The sequence below is a fragment of the Stylophora pistillata genome, chromosome 9 (assembly GCF_964205215.1).
Source record: "Stylophora pistillata chromosome 9, jaStyPist1.2, whole genome shotgun sequence".
NCBI classification, from domain to species: domain Eukaryota; kingdom Metazoa; phylum Cnidaria; class Anthozoa; order Scleractinia; family Pocilloporidae; genus Stylophora; species Stylophora pistillata.
The window spans coordinates 31,129,014-31,143,879 of record NC_142527.1 but is presented as its reverse complement, the minus strand read 5'-3'; the positions used below and the strand labels follow the sequence as shown (position 1 = coordinate 31,143,879).

General features: G+C 37.5%; 1 protein-coding gene across 2 annotated transcripts in view; it reads left to right on the top strand.

Annotated features, from left to right (window-relative positions):
- The window catches only part of LOC111335482 (somatostatin receptor type 2-like), a 95,465-nt gene extending 81,412 nt beyond the window's left edge, over positions 1 to 14,053 (top strand). Inside the window, exons 3-7 of one of the 2 annotated variants that reach the window (XR_015991655.1) lie at positions 1,845 to 1,914; positions 4,380 to 8,158; positions 12,752 to 12,861; positions 13,273 to 13,306; positions 13,756 to 14,053. Coding sequence is in view for 1 of the 2 variants with exons in the window: in XM_088733046.1 (XP_088589172.1) it covers positions 8,134 to 8,158; positions 12,752 to 12,861; positions 13,273 to 13,306; positions 13,756 to 13,931 (345 nt within the window). In the remaining variant the exon portion in view is untranslated. The remainder of the gene's footprint in view (positions 1 to 1,844; positions 1,915 to 4,379; positions 8,159 to 12,751; positions 12,862 to 13,272; positions 13,307 to 13,755) is intronic. The other variant, XM_088733046.1, reaches the window with a different exon arrangement.
- Positions 14,054 to 14,866: the final 813 nt, after the last annotated feature.

The window sequence follows — 14,866 nt, the reverse complement described above, 5'->3', positions numbered from 1 at the left end:
TTATGAAACTAAAAAGGAGGCCACAATGAAGGGAAATGATAACGTCGTGCGAAGTGTTCCCGCAATCGTAAGGCCAGTTGTGCTGGAGTTACGTCGCTATATTTTTTTTTTTAACGTTCAAGCTCCCGAGTTCGCTAGGCGTAGTTAAGGTTTTCATCAAACAGGGATCGTCGATATTCGAAATCAGTAACAACCGCAGTAACATTTAGCGCTAGTTATTCCGACGAAGTGTAACTCAGGTTGCAAACTCTTAAAAGTTAAGAATATTTAGACGAAGTTGAAGTATATTTAATGTTTTTAGGCTTTAACTATGGGTCTTCTCAAGATCCTTCTTAAAAGAAGAGGTTCGTTGATGGGAAAATTTTGTTTAAATCTGTAACGGACTCTATAACTTTTTTAGTTTGCCGTTATTTCACATCAAAAATTTCTGAGTTTGTAAGTTAAATGATAAACATAAGGGAGATATGTTCCAGTTTCCAGAGACAGGTTTTTCTTATCTGAAATTTTCGTTTGTGAGGGAAAAAAAGCGCCTTTTGATTATTTTAAATACTTACAGCTTATTTCCAAAAGAATTTCTCTCACGAATTTTCTTTTTCTGGATTATCAAGAAGGAAATTTATGAAATCGTCAACCCCTTTGTAGTATAAAAATTTACATAATACACAGTTGCAAGCATCATTGCATCCAAATTGACATTGGGCGTTATTATTACAACTATTAGTTACTTCTATCTAGTACAAATAGACTTATTTGTGATTGGTTACGACAGTGAATTAGTTATCTTTATTGAGGTCTGACAATGACTTACAGCTGCCTTATGTTCGCTTGGAAAATGTTGCTACGACGTTTCGATAAAGTCACAAGGAACGTATTTGAAAGAAAAAAAAAACCAACAGACAAACAAACATCATCTCCTCTATTCACTGTTTTTCTAACCTTTTCCCCAATTTTCATATTTATTAAATGTAAAATCGTTTGGTTGGTCTTCCTGTTCCTGAAACCATGAGGAGAATAAATAGTGGGATGTTTAATTTAAATGCAGAGCACCTGCAATGCAAAATCTACAAATTCGAGGAACAGAATTAGCTCCTTTTTTGAACTAAGCGTAAATTTTCGTCAGAAGAGGAAATATTTTATGTATGTATTTTGTATTATTCAAGTTCGTGACTCACAATGACTAGATAAATTTTAAAAAATACGTGTTATACTTGTTTGTACAGGTTGTTTAAGAAATCGGAAACTTTGTCGCATTCATTACCATTTAGAACACCACCAGATATAATATTTTTTCTACGTACAACCAATCAACTCAAACCTAAAATTTCCTTTTCAAAGTTGTGCAGCTAGTTACAGTTATGCCATCCTTTACGATTTTTTTAACATCACTTGTGTGTGCGTGTATAAATGCGCTACCTTCCCGCAGTAAGAAGATGAACAGTAATGAGTAACCTAAAACACCATCGCTACCATGTTTAGTGTCGGTATCTTTCTTGTGGTGTAAAGTTTCGTATGTCATATATGAGTGATATATTGAAGTGTAAAAACATAAAAACTTGAAAGTATTGAATTCCCGTCCAGCCGCCAGGTGATTTCTGTGTGAGAATATTTTATTTGAAAGATGAATCTCCCTGACTAAAATGGTTTATGGACTGATCAGGCTTCAACAAAGTTACATCGGTAAGGAATGAGGCTACTTCTCAAAACCTTGGTCTAAAGCATCAAGCCTGTCCATTCGACTTTCCTACAAATTCCTTGAGGTAAATGGTAATGTGTCATACCTTAAATCACCCTTAACAACTCTTGTATCGGTGTTCTTAAAGTGTATTTCTTTTATTCTTTTCTAGTAATTTTGGTACTAAGAAGTCCCAAGTCGATCAATAGGCTGGCAGCAGTTTTCATTTCAGTCAATTACAGGTATGTTACAATGCTATGAGGCATTCAATATTTCTCAGTTTATGTTATATTTTCTTAATATGTTTGATCTTCACATGAAAAGAACAAATAATAACAATATAAAGAATGAAGGAATCATAATGAAATTGGAAAAAATCTTTTTGTAAAATCTTGGTTTTTAAGCGGGATGGCTCCTCGGTGAGTATATCATTAGGACTATTGCCCACTTTAGACATGGCAATGACTGAAGATCATCCATTAATTATCAAAAGAGGCTAGTGCTCAATTCCGTAGTTCAAGAAGTAATAATCGTTTGGTTCTTATAGAGATGACTGCGAAAGGTCTAAATTCCAAATAAAAACAAGCGACAAACTCGCGAAAAGAAAAAACTCAAATTTTAACTCAACTCAACTAAATAAATAATAAAAAAAAAGCAACCAAGACAAGAGAAGTAATAACTTCCAAAAACAAAACGTAGTGAAAAACTAGCGATTGGAAGGAAAAAAGAGGAAGTACACGTAGTTTCATTGTAGTTTGAAATATTAAATTTACAAAATAATTTTAAAAGATTTCAACAATAGCCAATGAGGTATGCATACTGCTAAAACAAATACAAATAATTACCACATTCAAGGCAAAAAATTGAATAAGAATGACCTTAAATAGAATAACCTTTTAAGTTAGTCAGGTCGCCTGGCAACGTCGAGTTTAAGCTAATGGATCTATGCGGTTGACAAAAATTCATACACTTCGGCAAAAAGGTTTAAGATTAATAAGGCACGAATAAGGGGCAGTAAGTTGTTCTTTACGGCATTGTCACATAATACTCCTGCCAGAGGGTGCTCGGATTACTATAGGTAAAGTCACCGGTCAGCATCAAAACAAAGCAAATTAGAATAAACATTCACATATATAGCGAGCTCTTAAAATGACCTCAACCATTCGGTAGTTGAGGTGTCATCCCTGGCCAATGAAGTGTGCTGCCGCGAGCTGTACAGCTGTACAACACAGGAAGTCCAATAAATTCATCACTGAAGTTGAACTTCCCCTGAGTTCAAGTTATTTACACAAATTTTTTTGGTTGTCAGTTAATGGAAATAAAGACCACATGTCTTTTAAATTCTACTGGGCCTCTTCCAGTTTGTAGCTGATTAATGTCGGCAATTGCAAGGTCTTTCTGCGAACCCTCATAGCTAAGTAGTTGAGGACCTCATCCAAGCTGTGAGTCTGGATTTTGAGATTAAGTAACCTACGAAAACTAAAGTTCTACAAGGTGTCGTTTCCCCATTCGAGAGAACAGAAGTCTACGCTTTTCAGACGTACGCATCCATTCTATTCGTCAAAATTACAATCGGACGTCTTTACAACTTTCTGGTTCACAAGTTTCTGGTTTTTCGTTTAAGATTGACCGATTGAGCAAAATAATACTTTAAATTCCTGTGTTTCTTGTAGTAATATATTTTTCTTTGTTTCAAAGAAGATTGATCCATCTGAATTTAAAATTTTTAAGGAAAATGTGTTTTTATGTTTTTTCTAATAAACCTGGATTATATTCGCCAGCCATTTCGACTCTTCGTCGTCTGAAAAATAATTTGAATTGGCGCGACCATTTTTTTTGTAACTTCAATCCAATGCGTCGCCTGCGGGATGCGAGAAAACCTGTCTAACCGTTTCTCTTGAGTACAAATACCGCGTGGTATTTGTGCTCTACGAAGTGTAGTTGGATAACAACCGACGTTATCTCAACTGAGAATTATTTGTTGCTATACTGAGAGTGGAAGACTGAGTCAACTGCTTCAGTTACGTCCTCAAAGATTATCGTGTTACTGCCAAAAGGCGTGTCCTTTCGTGGCCGCTTGCAGTAATGATTTCAAACGCTCGATCAGAGGAAGAGGTTTCAACTAATGAAGAACCAACAAAAATACAAGTTTACAAATGCAAAAATATAAAACTGAAAGGCGACTAAAGCGAACGCGATGAACATAATAACTAGGAACTTACATTGTATCGGCGCTGTAGGCCGCGAAAAAAGACAACTCTAAACCAGATGTTCTCTCTGTGAAATCAACGATGAAACTAAAAAGCTAGAATATTAACAACATGTAAATTATACCGAACGCGGGAAAGAAAAACAAAACGTATTCCCGAGGGAATGCTAATAAAGTGAAATAAAATGCAAAGAATGCTAAATTCTACATATCGATCTAACCGATGTGAACATGATTCAAATTCAAAGCCTTTATTTTTTCTGTAGCTTTTTTGTGGGAATCGAATTCATGACCGATTTCTTTCGCCACACCCCAGTTCGCCGTTATACAGTATCAAAAAGTCATAAAGAGTTCAGCAAAACTGGGTGTAGCAGATTTGAGGCCTACCTCCTTTTGAAAAAGAGAAAAGGTTGTTATCAAATAAGATCTAAGGACCCAAAGTTATTCCTTTATCTATAATTTATTCAGCAATAATTTTCATATCCTCTAAAACTTTAGTAACAGACAAACAGAAACTGAAGATCGTGATGAAATCAGAAACCGAGGTGATTGTCCTCACAGTCCTGTACACCATCGCGATTCTCGTAGCGCTGACAGGGAACAGTTTTCTCATCTACATCGTGTGGAAGAAACCTGTCGTAAGATCACTGACAAGCTTCATGTTCATCAACATGGCCATCGCTGATTTGCTAGTGACGTTGATTGTGATGCCCTGGTCGATTACCCAACTCTACACAGACGGTATTTGGACGATACATGGAATATTTGGAGATGTCATGTGTAAAGGTGCGGTATACACTTTGTATGTCTCAGTGACAGCCTCCATCCTCTGCCTAACATTTATGGCAATCGACAGGTACTATGCCATTGTTCATCCACTCCGCCGCCATCTTTGGTTCCGAAAGTATAAAATAACAGTGCCACTTATTTGGATCTGGTCACTGGCCTCTATGGCCATATTCCTGCCTACTCAACACCTGGAAGAGCACAATTCCCAATGCATGCTATCTGTCTATATTCTGGGTGATCCAGATAAAGCTATCCAAGGAATATTCCTCTACCTTGTGCTCATCCACTATCTGATCCCTTTGATCGTCATCTCTTCCCTTCATGCAATCGCTGCATGGAAGTTATGGTTCCATGTTGTACCTGGAAATGAAAACTCGATTCGAAACCAACAGGAAACGTCCAAGAAAAGAGTGGTTCGAATGCTCATTATTGTTACCTTTGCCTTTGCCCTTTGCTGGCTTCCTGCACACGTGGTTCACGTGATTATAGTCATGGAAGCATGGAATATTGAGGTAACTCTTTGGCCGATTGTCACGTTTCTGTGTTTTTGGTTTGGTCACGCCAACAGCGCCATCAACCCATGGCTGTACATTTTCTTAAGCAGCAAGATCAATACCGAATTTAAAAGAATTGTGTACAGAAAAAGGGGCCGGTCACCCACCAGTCTTTGCGTCAAAACACAAAAAGAAGAAAACGAGAGACATGACAAGGAGCCAAAAGATGAGGCCGCTGAGTTAGAATCAAGATTGTAATCTCTGTCGTAACTTCAAACATTCAATCGAAATTCTATGACTATATGAACACGAGACTTTCTTCTTGACTTTTGAGATTTATGACGAACTTAGATTTGTAAAGTGTTAATTTGCCGTCTTGATGAGCTAGGTTGCGGTATCAATGTGATCAAATATGAAAGCTTGCTACGATGGAAACGTGGATCTGAAACACGCCAAAAGAGGATAGAAAGTAATATTAGGGAGATGGTGAGACAAAATCTGGAAGGATATCTTCCCAAATAACTAAGAGACTAAGAATCATAAGACATGCACAGCGGGCATAGACATCAAGATATAAATAACGTTTATTTAGAATGAACACAAATGTAATCAGGTTTTCCTAATGTTGTGCCCAAAGCACTTATTATACACAAAGAATTTGATCTAAAACTGATTTTATATGATGCTTTAGAAAATGAGGTGCATTGAAAATCATCAAACCACCAAACTGGGCTGTGAAACAAAATTTTATACTCAGGCTGGGATGATTATGCCCAACTGCCGAAAGCCACATAGTAAACACCTACCAATGGTAAACGGAGCGGTGACTAATTTTCAAAATACAAGGGTCCAATAAGAAAAAAAGAGTGTTTATATAACACTCGACTGACAAAAAATTTGACCCTGAAGAAATATATCATTGAGACAGTTGCCATTATCTAAGTCCTCACGGCATGGTTTGAGGACTGCTTCGGGAAAGAAAAGAAAGGTTGCACGCTTGCGTGAATTGCTAAGTATATTTTAGTTAAACCGTCGACATGACAATTTTATTATTGAACCATGCATACTAATGAAACAAAGAAAAGAAATTTGAAACTGAGCTAATGAGCAGTAGTTTTCGTACAGCTGTTGTGAGACTTTTTCTTATTCTCCAACACGTTTTGTGTAACCGTCGTAAAGTTCTTCAGGGAGTTTTACAAGTCATCGCTGAACACCTGTATTTATAGGTTATAGCTCGCGACTATTCCGTGAGTCAATGACCATGAATAAGGCCATGTACAGAAAAAGGCGAAGCTATTAAAAAGAAAAAATCTAGGCGAGGAAATGATTTGGGGACCACGGCTTCAGCTGTATCATTGAGACAGTTGCAATTGCTATTATGCATGTCTTCCGCATATGGTTCGAGTACTCCTATGTCAATTACTAAGTATTTTATGCTTTTGACATAGCGAGTGTCATTGACGTAGGCACGCTAAAAAACAAAGAAAAACTGATTCCAAGGGAGAAAAATCATCTCAACTGGAGTGACCTCAATTAGAACGTTTGGAAACGTTTCGTATAATAACTTATGAATGATTTGAGATCAATCATTCGCAAGGATTAGGGGCAATATACCGTGCTAATACTTACCCAGCTGCGTCCTACATTTTCCAAGGCAGCTTAGGAAAATCTCAGCAAAGGAAATTCGAAAAGCATGTGACAGCGAGCTTAAGAAACAATTCGGTAGAATAAGCAAATTTATTGACTTCTCATCCCTGACCAATGACATGTGCTGCCGAGGGATGTATATAGCAGGAGTATACAAAAAATTGAAAACTTAAGTTTAACTTCCTTTAGCAGTTCGGTAATGGAAATAAGTTTGTTTGACGTGCTCGTCCAGGCTAGGTTATAATGATATGCTGCAGGTTTGTTTTTAAAAAAGAAAAAAACGCTAAACTTCTCTTAAGTTATAATTTGGATATATCAACAAAGTTGAAATGGTAAATTGGCCACCATAACGATTACAAAAGCTGAAGTTTCGAGCGTTAGCCCTTTGTCGAGGCGAATAGAGGAATTGTGGGTTGCGCGTGCTTTTAAAGGTGGAAAATGGAGCTGCGTTACTGGTGAAAACATGGCAACGAGAAAAACAAGAATAAATTAGTGGAATGAAAAGCGTTCGTTGATCCCTGTGGAATTTAGACTGCCGGTTTGAAAGATGAGCTTTTGTTCAAGATTTTTACGGCTTTCCGTGCTACCTAAGTGTAAGGAAAGACCGCAGATTGCCATATGTTGCTTAGAATGATTAGGTAAATTAAAATGCCTAGCAACTGGTTTCGATGTGTCCTTGTCATTCCTTTCCACGTCTCGAAGGTGTTCTCGGAATCGGTCACCTAGTCTTCTGCCTGTTTCGCCGATGTATATCTTTTTGCAATAAGTGCAAGTTATGCAATAGATTACATTGGCGGAGGTGCACGTGAAGTGATCGGTGATCTTAATGGATCGTTTAGGTCCCGATATTTTATCAGTGTTGTGAATGAAAGGACACGTTTTGCATCGTGCACAAGCGCATTTATTAAAAGTGCCTGGTTGGTCATTAGTCTGAAAAGAACTTCTGACCAAAAAATTACCTATGTTTTTGTCGCGTTTGAATGAAATGAGCGGAGGCAGCGAAAAGATAGTGCTTGTCTCTGGATCGTTTTGAAGTAATTTAAAGTTTTTAAGAATGATGGATTTAACTGAGTGGTTGTGAGGGTGAAACGTGTGAGCGAATGGAATGCGGCCGGAATCTTCCTTATGCGACGTTTGTAGTGCTGAATGTCGATCAATAAGTTGGGCGCGGTGGTAACCCGCTTGAACGACAGAAACAGGGTAACCACGTTTATCGAAAAACTGGCACATTGACTCTGATTTGTGGTGGAAATCAGAGTCATCACTACATAAACGACGAAGTCTTAGAAACTGAGAAAAAGGAATGGAATTCTTAACGTGAGATGGATGCGAAGACGAATATAACAAGTAATTATGCGAGTCTGTAGGTTTGTAATACACACTAGTGCATAAACCGTAACCTTCAATTGAGACTTTGATGTCTAAAAAGGATAAAGAATTGTCAGAAATCTCCCAGGTATATTTCAGAGCCGGGTGAAAAGAATTGACTGCGGTTATGAATTAAGTGAGCTCCTCACTGGTAGAGGAGGTAGCGCCGATACAGTCGTCGATGTAGCGACCGTAGAGTTTAGGTTTGGACCCGTTGTATTGGCTGAAAAACTTATGTTCGACAAAACCTACAAAAAGATTGGCATAGCTAGGTCCCATTTTGGTGCCCATGGCTACACCATTGGTTTGTTTGAAGAAGTTGTTTCCGAATGAAAAACAATTGAGTGTGAGCACTAGTTCGGATAAGCGTAGTAGTGTTTCAGATTTAGGTTCCTTATCAGTACGTTGATCAAAAAAATGTTTAAGGGCGAGAAGGCCTTCGCCATTAAGAATGACAGTGTAAAGAGACGTAATATCCATGGTGAAAAGAAGTTTGTTTTGACCAGGGAAATTAAAGTCTCGAAAAATTTGAAGAGCGTGTTGGCTGTCTCTTAAGTTATTCTTAAGTTATTCTTAAGTTATTCTTCTTAAGTTATTCTTCTTAAGGAAACCTGAGTCGTTGCGAATGCCAGGTCTAAATGCCAGCTTGCTTTAACTGAAGACTTCAAACGGTCCTAACTCCAAAACAAAATAAGTAACAAACTTGCAAAAAAAAAAATTGAAAATCGGCTCAGCAGAAGAAACAAACGAAGAATAAACGAAAGTCTCTATCCTTCTCGATAGTAAAAGCAACCAAAAAATCTTGGCAGGTTTTATCTTATCAGTACGTGCGGCACACCCTAACACCTAGATAACGATATCAGTTAACAAATGGACCGGTTAATTGATCCTATTACCGACACTGAAACCACAAGCGAAAAGTTGTCACCACGCAATCACTTATCTTTCTAACTTGTCACACAATCTAACTTAATCAAAAGGGACTAAAAATTCCGTTTCTTCTTACAAAATAATAATTTCTTGGGGGCGTTTTTAATGAAACAATTATTCCACTCGCACCTGTTAGATATGAGATTATTATAGCCAACGAGGCGCTACGCGCCTCGTTGGCTATATATCATGTCATATCCAACGCGCGCTCGTGGAATAATTGTTAATTACACGTTTTGTTGTGTAGTATCGCTAAGTATTTTTACGAGTTGTGCCGTATTTTGACGAGCCCGTAGGGGGAGTCAAAATACAAATAACGAGTAAAAATACTCAGCGATACTACACAACAAAACGTCTAACAAGCTATTTTTTATCCAACAAGCCAAACTGCTATTTCAGTGCGGGCGAATTTCGCGGATATTTTTTTACGGATATTTATTCACTTCAATCTCCAATGCCAGAATAAAAACGTACATGATTGTCTGATAGAAGCGGAATTAAGAGCGACAACAGCCGTTAGTTTCTCATGACTTAGGTCAGGAGCATGAGAATGTTTTTGAAAATATGGCACCCTTCGTCACAATTTTAAAGAATTTCGATACCTTATTAAATATAGTGCGAAGATGTTTGAGTTAAAGAAAAAAAATTAAGGTTCTTTTCTCAAGTTCACCGTTAAACGTGACTCGATTTAACAACTTAGTAAAGAGTTAGCTATTATTTTTCTTTGATGTTTACATTTTGCATGAAACAAGAAAGCAAACTCTAAATTTCAGACTTTAAGCATAGCCCAATGTATAATTTTCAAGCTCATTTTTCATCCCACGCTAGCAGCAACATTGAAATAAAAATAATAAAAAGGGCGGTTACTTCGTTCTGCTGTTTATGCTTGGGAATTGAAAAAAAATAAATGTGTGTGCGTGTTTGTGTGCGTGTGAACGTGATTAAAGACCTGACTTTAAAAACTTGATGTTTACGAATTGAATTAACTTAATGCCGCTAATTAAAGCAGTTTACTACGGTGGCCCATAGGGGACATGACACATTTTTTTTCATCGCGCGATAAATGATAGATTATCGCGCGATAAATGGAAATTATCGCGCGATGAATGGAAATTATCGCGCGACAAATGAAAAATTATCGCGCTATAAGTGAAGATTATCGCGCGATAAATGGAGATTATCGCGCGATAAATGGAAATTATCGTGCGATAATTTTTATTATTATCGCTCGATAATTTATCATTTATCACGTGATAAATGGAAACTTGTCAGGTCACAGTTGAGGAGCTATGTTTTGAGGTCGATAGTTCGTTTTATTCATGTAAAAAGATCATTTAGCAGTACGTTGCAATACTACGACAGAGCTCTTTGAATCAGTATGGTAAACCTTGATTTTGCGAAGTCCGAGCCCGTGGAAATTTTGTATTATTTATTTATATTTTGTGATAACTTTTTGATGATTGCATGACTTACACTGTCACGGTTGTGTTACACTAAAACCTTGAAATAAACTTTCATCAGTTTTCTCATCTTTCAGTCTATACTATATGCCCTCTAAATTTCATTGTCATTGCTCAAATATTCTATCAAATATTATATCAATCAATTCTCTTCATTCCTCCAAACGAAAAACACATTATGATCGTGACTGTACGCCAGCAGGATCCAATTATTTAATTATGACTCGTACGGTCTCCTTCTGGACAACAAGACTGTAGTCAATTCTTAATCGTTGGTGCATTTGGCGATAACCAATACTGTTCCTGCATGGACAAATGCAACGGATTACCGGACAGAAGTTGGCCTAGATGACATTGATGTGATTGATGGTGAATGCTGCGACTGAACAAGCCTCACAAATTGTTTGGAGGAATGCAGAGAATTGATTGATATAATTATGTAAGAGCAACAGCTGCAAGTGCCTTTAACTGCTCTAGAAGCTCGTAACCTTTTCGTGGATCTCGTTTATCTCATCGACAACAGTTGGTTCAGTTCTTGTATGATGTTTTTTTTGAAGGGGAATGAATTACACCCGAAAACCTAGCCTCATGTGTCCCCCTAATGCCACCCTCTCTTTGTGTGCGAGGCCTTTCTGGCAAAAGAGGACCGACCGTTCTGGTGACATATGTGTCAAAGTTACTGTGTTTACATTTCTGTGCGAAATAGAAGATACTTTAAAAGCCTATGAGCATTGTGTAACTACTCGTGTACACGAAGTAATTTGACCTTATTTTCGGCCTGAGCTTTTTTAAAATCTTTTCAGACCGCGGAGTGAAGCGAATTCCGCCCCCTTCACCTCCGCAACTTCCAGAATATTTGAGCAATGACAAAGAAATTTAGAGGGCATATAGTATAGACTGGAAGATGAGCAAACTGATAAAATTTTATTTCAAGGTTTTAGTGTAACACAACCGTGACAGTGTAAGTCATGCAATCATCAAAAAGTTATCACAAAATATAAATAAATAATACAAAATTTCCACGGGCTCAGACTTCGCAAAATCAAGGTTTACTATACTTATTCAAAGAGCTATGTGTCGTAGTATTGCAACGTACTGCTAAATGATCTTTTTACATGAATAAAACGAACTATCGACCTCAAAACATAGCTCCTCAACTGTGGCAGTCGTTGTCGTCCACGGATGATTTCCATTTATCGCGCGATAATTTCCATTTATCGCGCGATAATTTCAATTTATCGCGCGATAATCTATCATTTATCGCGCGATAAAAAAATGTGTCATGTCCCCTATGGGCCACCGTAGTTTACAGCTGTATTAATCTGGGATTTGAAGACTTGTTAACAACAGAAGTGAGTTGTTTAAGATTCATAGTTAGCTATTAATAAATGCTAGTCCGTCGTGGAAGTTGATTCGTCCTCACTACTTGACGACTCAACTGAGGAGGTAAGACTATTAGATGAAGGCCAATCGATCCGTACTAAAAATTAAGTGAAATTCGGCTCTTTGTTGATGGAAAGAGTTGAAGTTCTATCTTCTCCACTTTCTTCTTTCGACCTTTGGTAAGAATCGCAGAAAAGAATATATAAATACAGGCGAAAGTCTCGTATCTGAAGAGCAACCCTTGGATCTAAAAATATTGAGATTTTTTTGGTTTTGTTTGCGGATCAATTTCATATTATATACCTATATATTCTCTGAGGCCAGAAAGTTTGCTGAAACCCATAAAAGTCTCGGTCAACGATAAAATTTCTACTAATTTAGTATCATGAAATTTAATTCTATTTGTTTAGTTCCGACTCAAAAACTGATGGTGGATATTCTTTATGTTAATTGATGAGTCACTGCTCATGGGTACTTGATCACAAGCTAGTGGCTCATACACAGTACAACGGATAATAATTGATCCTCCAGATCTCGAAAGCTAATTACCTTTTCGAACAACTGGCATCATGCACGTCTTTAAGAATCGGGAATTTTTCCCTAGGGAGAAAATTGAATTTAGTCATTTCAGTTGACACAAGTAGGTCGTAAATATATCAGTGAAAAAACGTAAAGGACAACCTTCGTGTAGATTTGATTGAAAGCGGCCAGGTTGTTGGACTTGAAAAGGGCTTAGAAAGAAGGTTATTCGAATAAATTATTATTTATCCATTCATAACATTCTTTCCTCGTTTGCAAGATATCGTCGTAAAAGAACCAGTTCCAAGAGAACCGTTCGAGATCGGGATCATGAAAATCTTAACAATAGTACTGTTGATATGTCACCTCTCTGTTGGGGATCCTTTACCAGTAAGTTGAACTCGGTGTGTGTTTATAAGAGTTCATTGCATTTCAGGCAAAGAGTATTTATCAATTCATTTATTGATTCACTCATTAACTCAATCAATTCTTTACTAACTCATTCATTCTTTCTTTCTTCCATTCATTTATTCATGCACTTATGCGCTCAATTATTCACTCATTCGTGGGGAAAGATCACAATTAACAAAAACAGGAGAGAGAACTGATTGCATGACATGTGAACTCTCAGTATAGCAAAAAGCTCGTCTCAAAAAAAGTGAAAAAATGTAAGAAAGTTAAGGGTCCTCTATGCTAACAGATACCCTAAAAAAGCACAAGATCATGAGGTTTTTTATGGAAATCAACCTCGCTTCAGTTTTTAGATTATTGTAACTGCTACTTGCAACCTTTGTTTCACAGATGGAAAACTTGGAAGTCATCGATCTTAATCCAGGTAGTTAATTTCAATTCGATATATACCATGTACTACATGCTACACAGATTTTTAACGTTAGGCACTCACAAATGTGTGACAAGAATATCACAACTCCATTCTGCATGAAATAAGTGCAATTTACAGTGGAATACAGGCATACTGAAAAAGGCGACGGGCCACGAAAGAAAACGATCTCATTTAATCTAACAATAGTTGGCGACAAGATGTGACTCAGGATCACGTAATATGGAGTATCGAGGTAGTTGGACTATTGGTACTGGAACAGAATGTCAAGGGATTCCTCTTCTCTTTCATGAAATGAAAATCACTTCATAGTATGATAATTAACATTTCCCAGCATTTTCAAAATTCCATATATGATGCTGGTACAAAACCCCCTTCCTTTTTAATCTCTTTGAAAAAAAAATCAACATTAGCCCGTAAAACATTTATTTTCCAAACTACAGGACGTCCGTCTGCAACAGCAAGATGCCATTGCAACCCACCGCCAACGAGTAAGGAATGTTATGAGGCACAACAGAGGGGGTTTGATCCGTGCGACTATATCGCGAAATGTCCAGCTGGATACATATACAGGCCATGTCGCTGTAATTGTCTCAACGCTGAATGTGTGGCAGTGTAAAAGCTAATTGGCCAGATGAGAACAGGAATCCCACTCAAACTGTGATATCATACATCGTATTGCATAACAGTTATTGTATTAATATCTACATATTAAACTCGATTACAAACCTATGTGAAATACTTAAATTTCTTTTTTGTGTGTGTCGTGAGGCGGTGGGAGGAGGATGTAGCCATTAAGCCGGATTGTCATGTACACCATGTGCTTTTCATATGCTTTCAGGTGTTTGTCTAACTTGGATCATTTTTGGTTCTTCCTAGGTTTGTCATTGGACAATTTCCCTTTTCATTCGAGTCATTCGTGAAAGTCTACTTTTATTCGCTTTTTCAAACATATCACGAAAAGAGCTCGTGAGTCTTGAATTCAATCGCAAATACCAGTGGCGGTACTAAGTGAGGGGCCCAGGGGCTCGGGGCCCCCTTTGTTTAGGTTTTAAAAAATAGCCCCCTCCCCCTTTAGCTCGAGGTCTGGATCCGCCACTGTGTAAAATTTTGGTTAAAATCAACAAATCTCCCTTGCTAATCTGCACAGAAAGAAAATTCCAAGGCTTTGTGTCTGCTGGGATCTTGTTCATTAGGAGCTAATCACGGCATTTTCAACTCTAGCTATAGATCTTGATCATAATATTTTGTGAACGATTATGAATATATCAATATCATATATTGGAACTGAGAGGAGGTCATAGATTCAACTCCCGTACGGGCCTGAATTTTTTTTTTTGGAGGCTTTATCTTCGCGTCACGCGGTGTGCTAAGATCACTCTCATTCACTAATAATTTTTTCTGTTTCCATGATAGTTTCATTGCTAGAAAAGCTGAACATTTGGTGGCTCAAAGGAAAATTTATCAAAAGACAACAAAATTGCACTCATGATATCACCTATCTGATTTTTTTTTAAAATCTATTTCTTACCCACCCTCGTTCCCGTGGCCTTT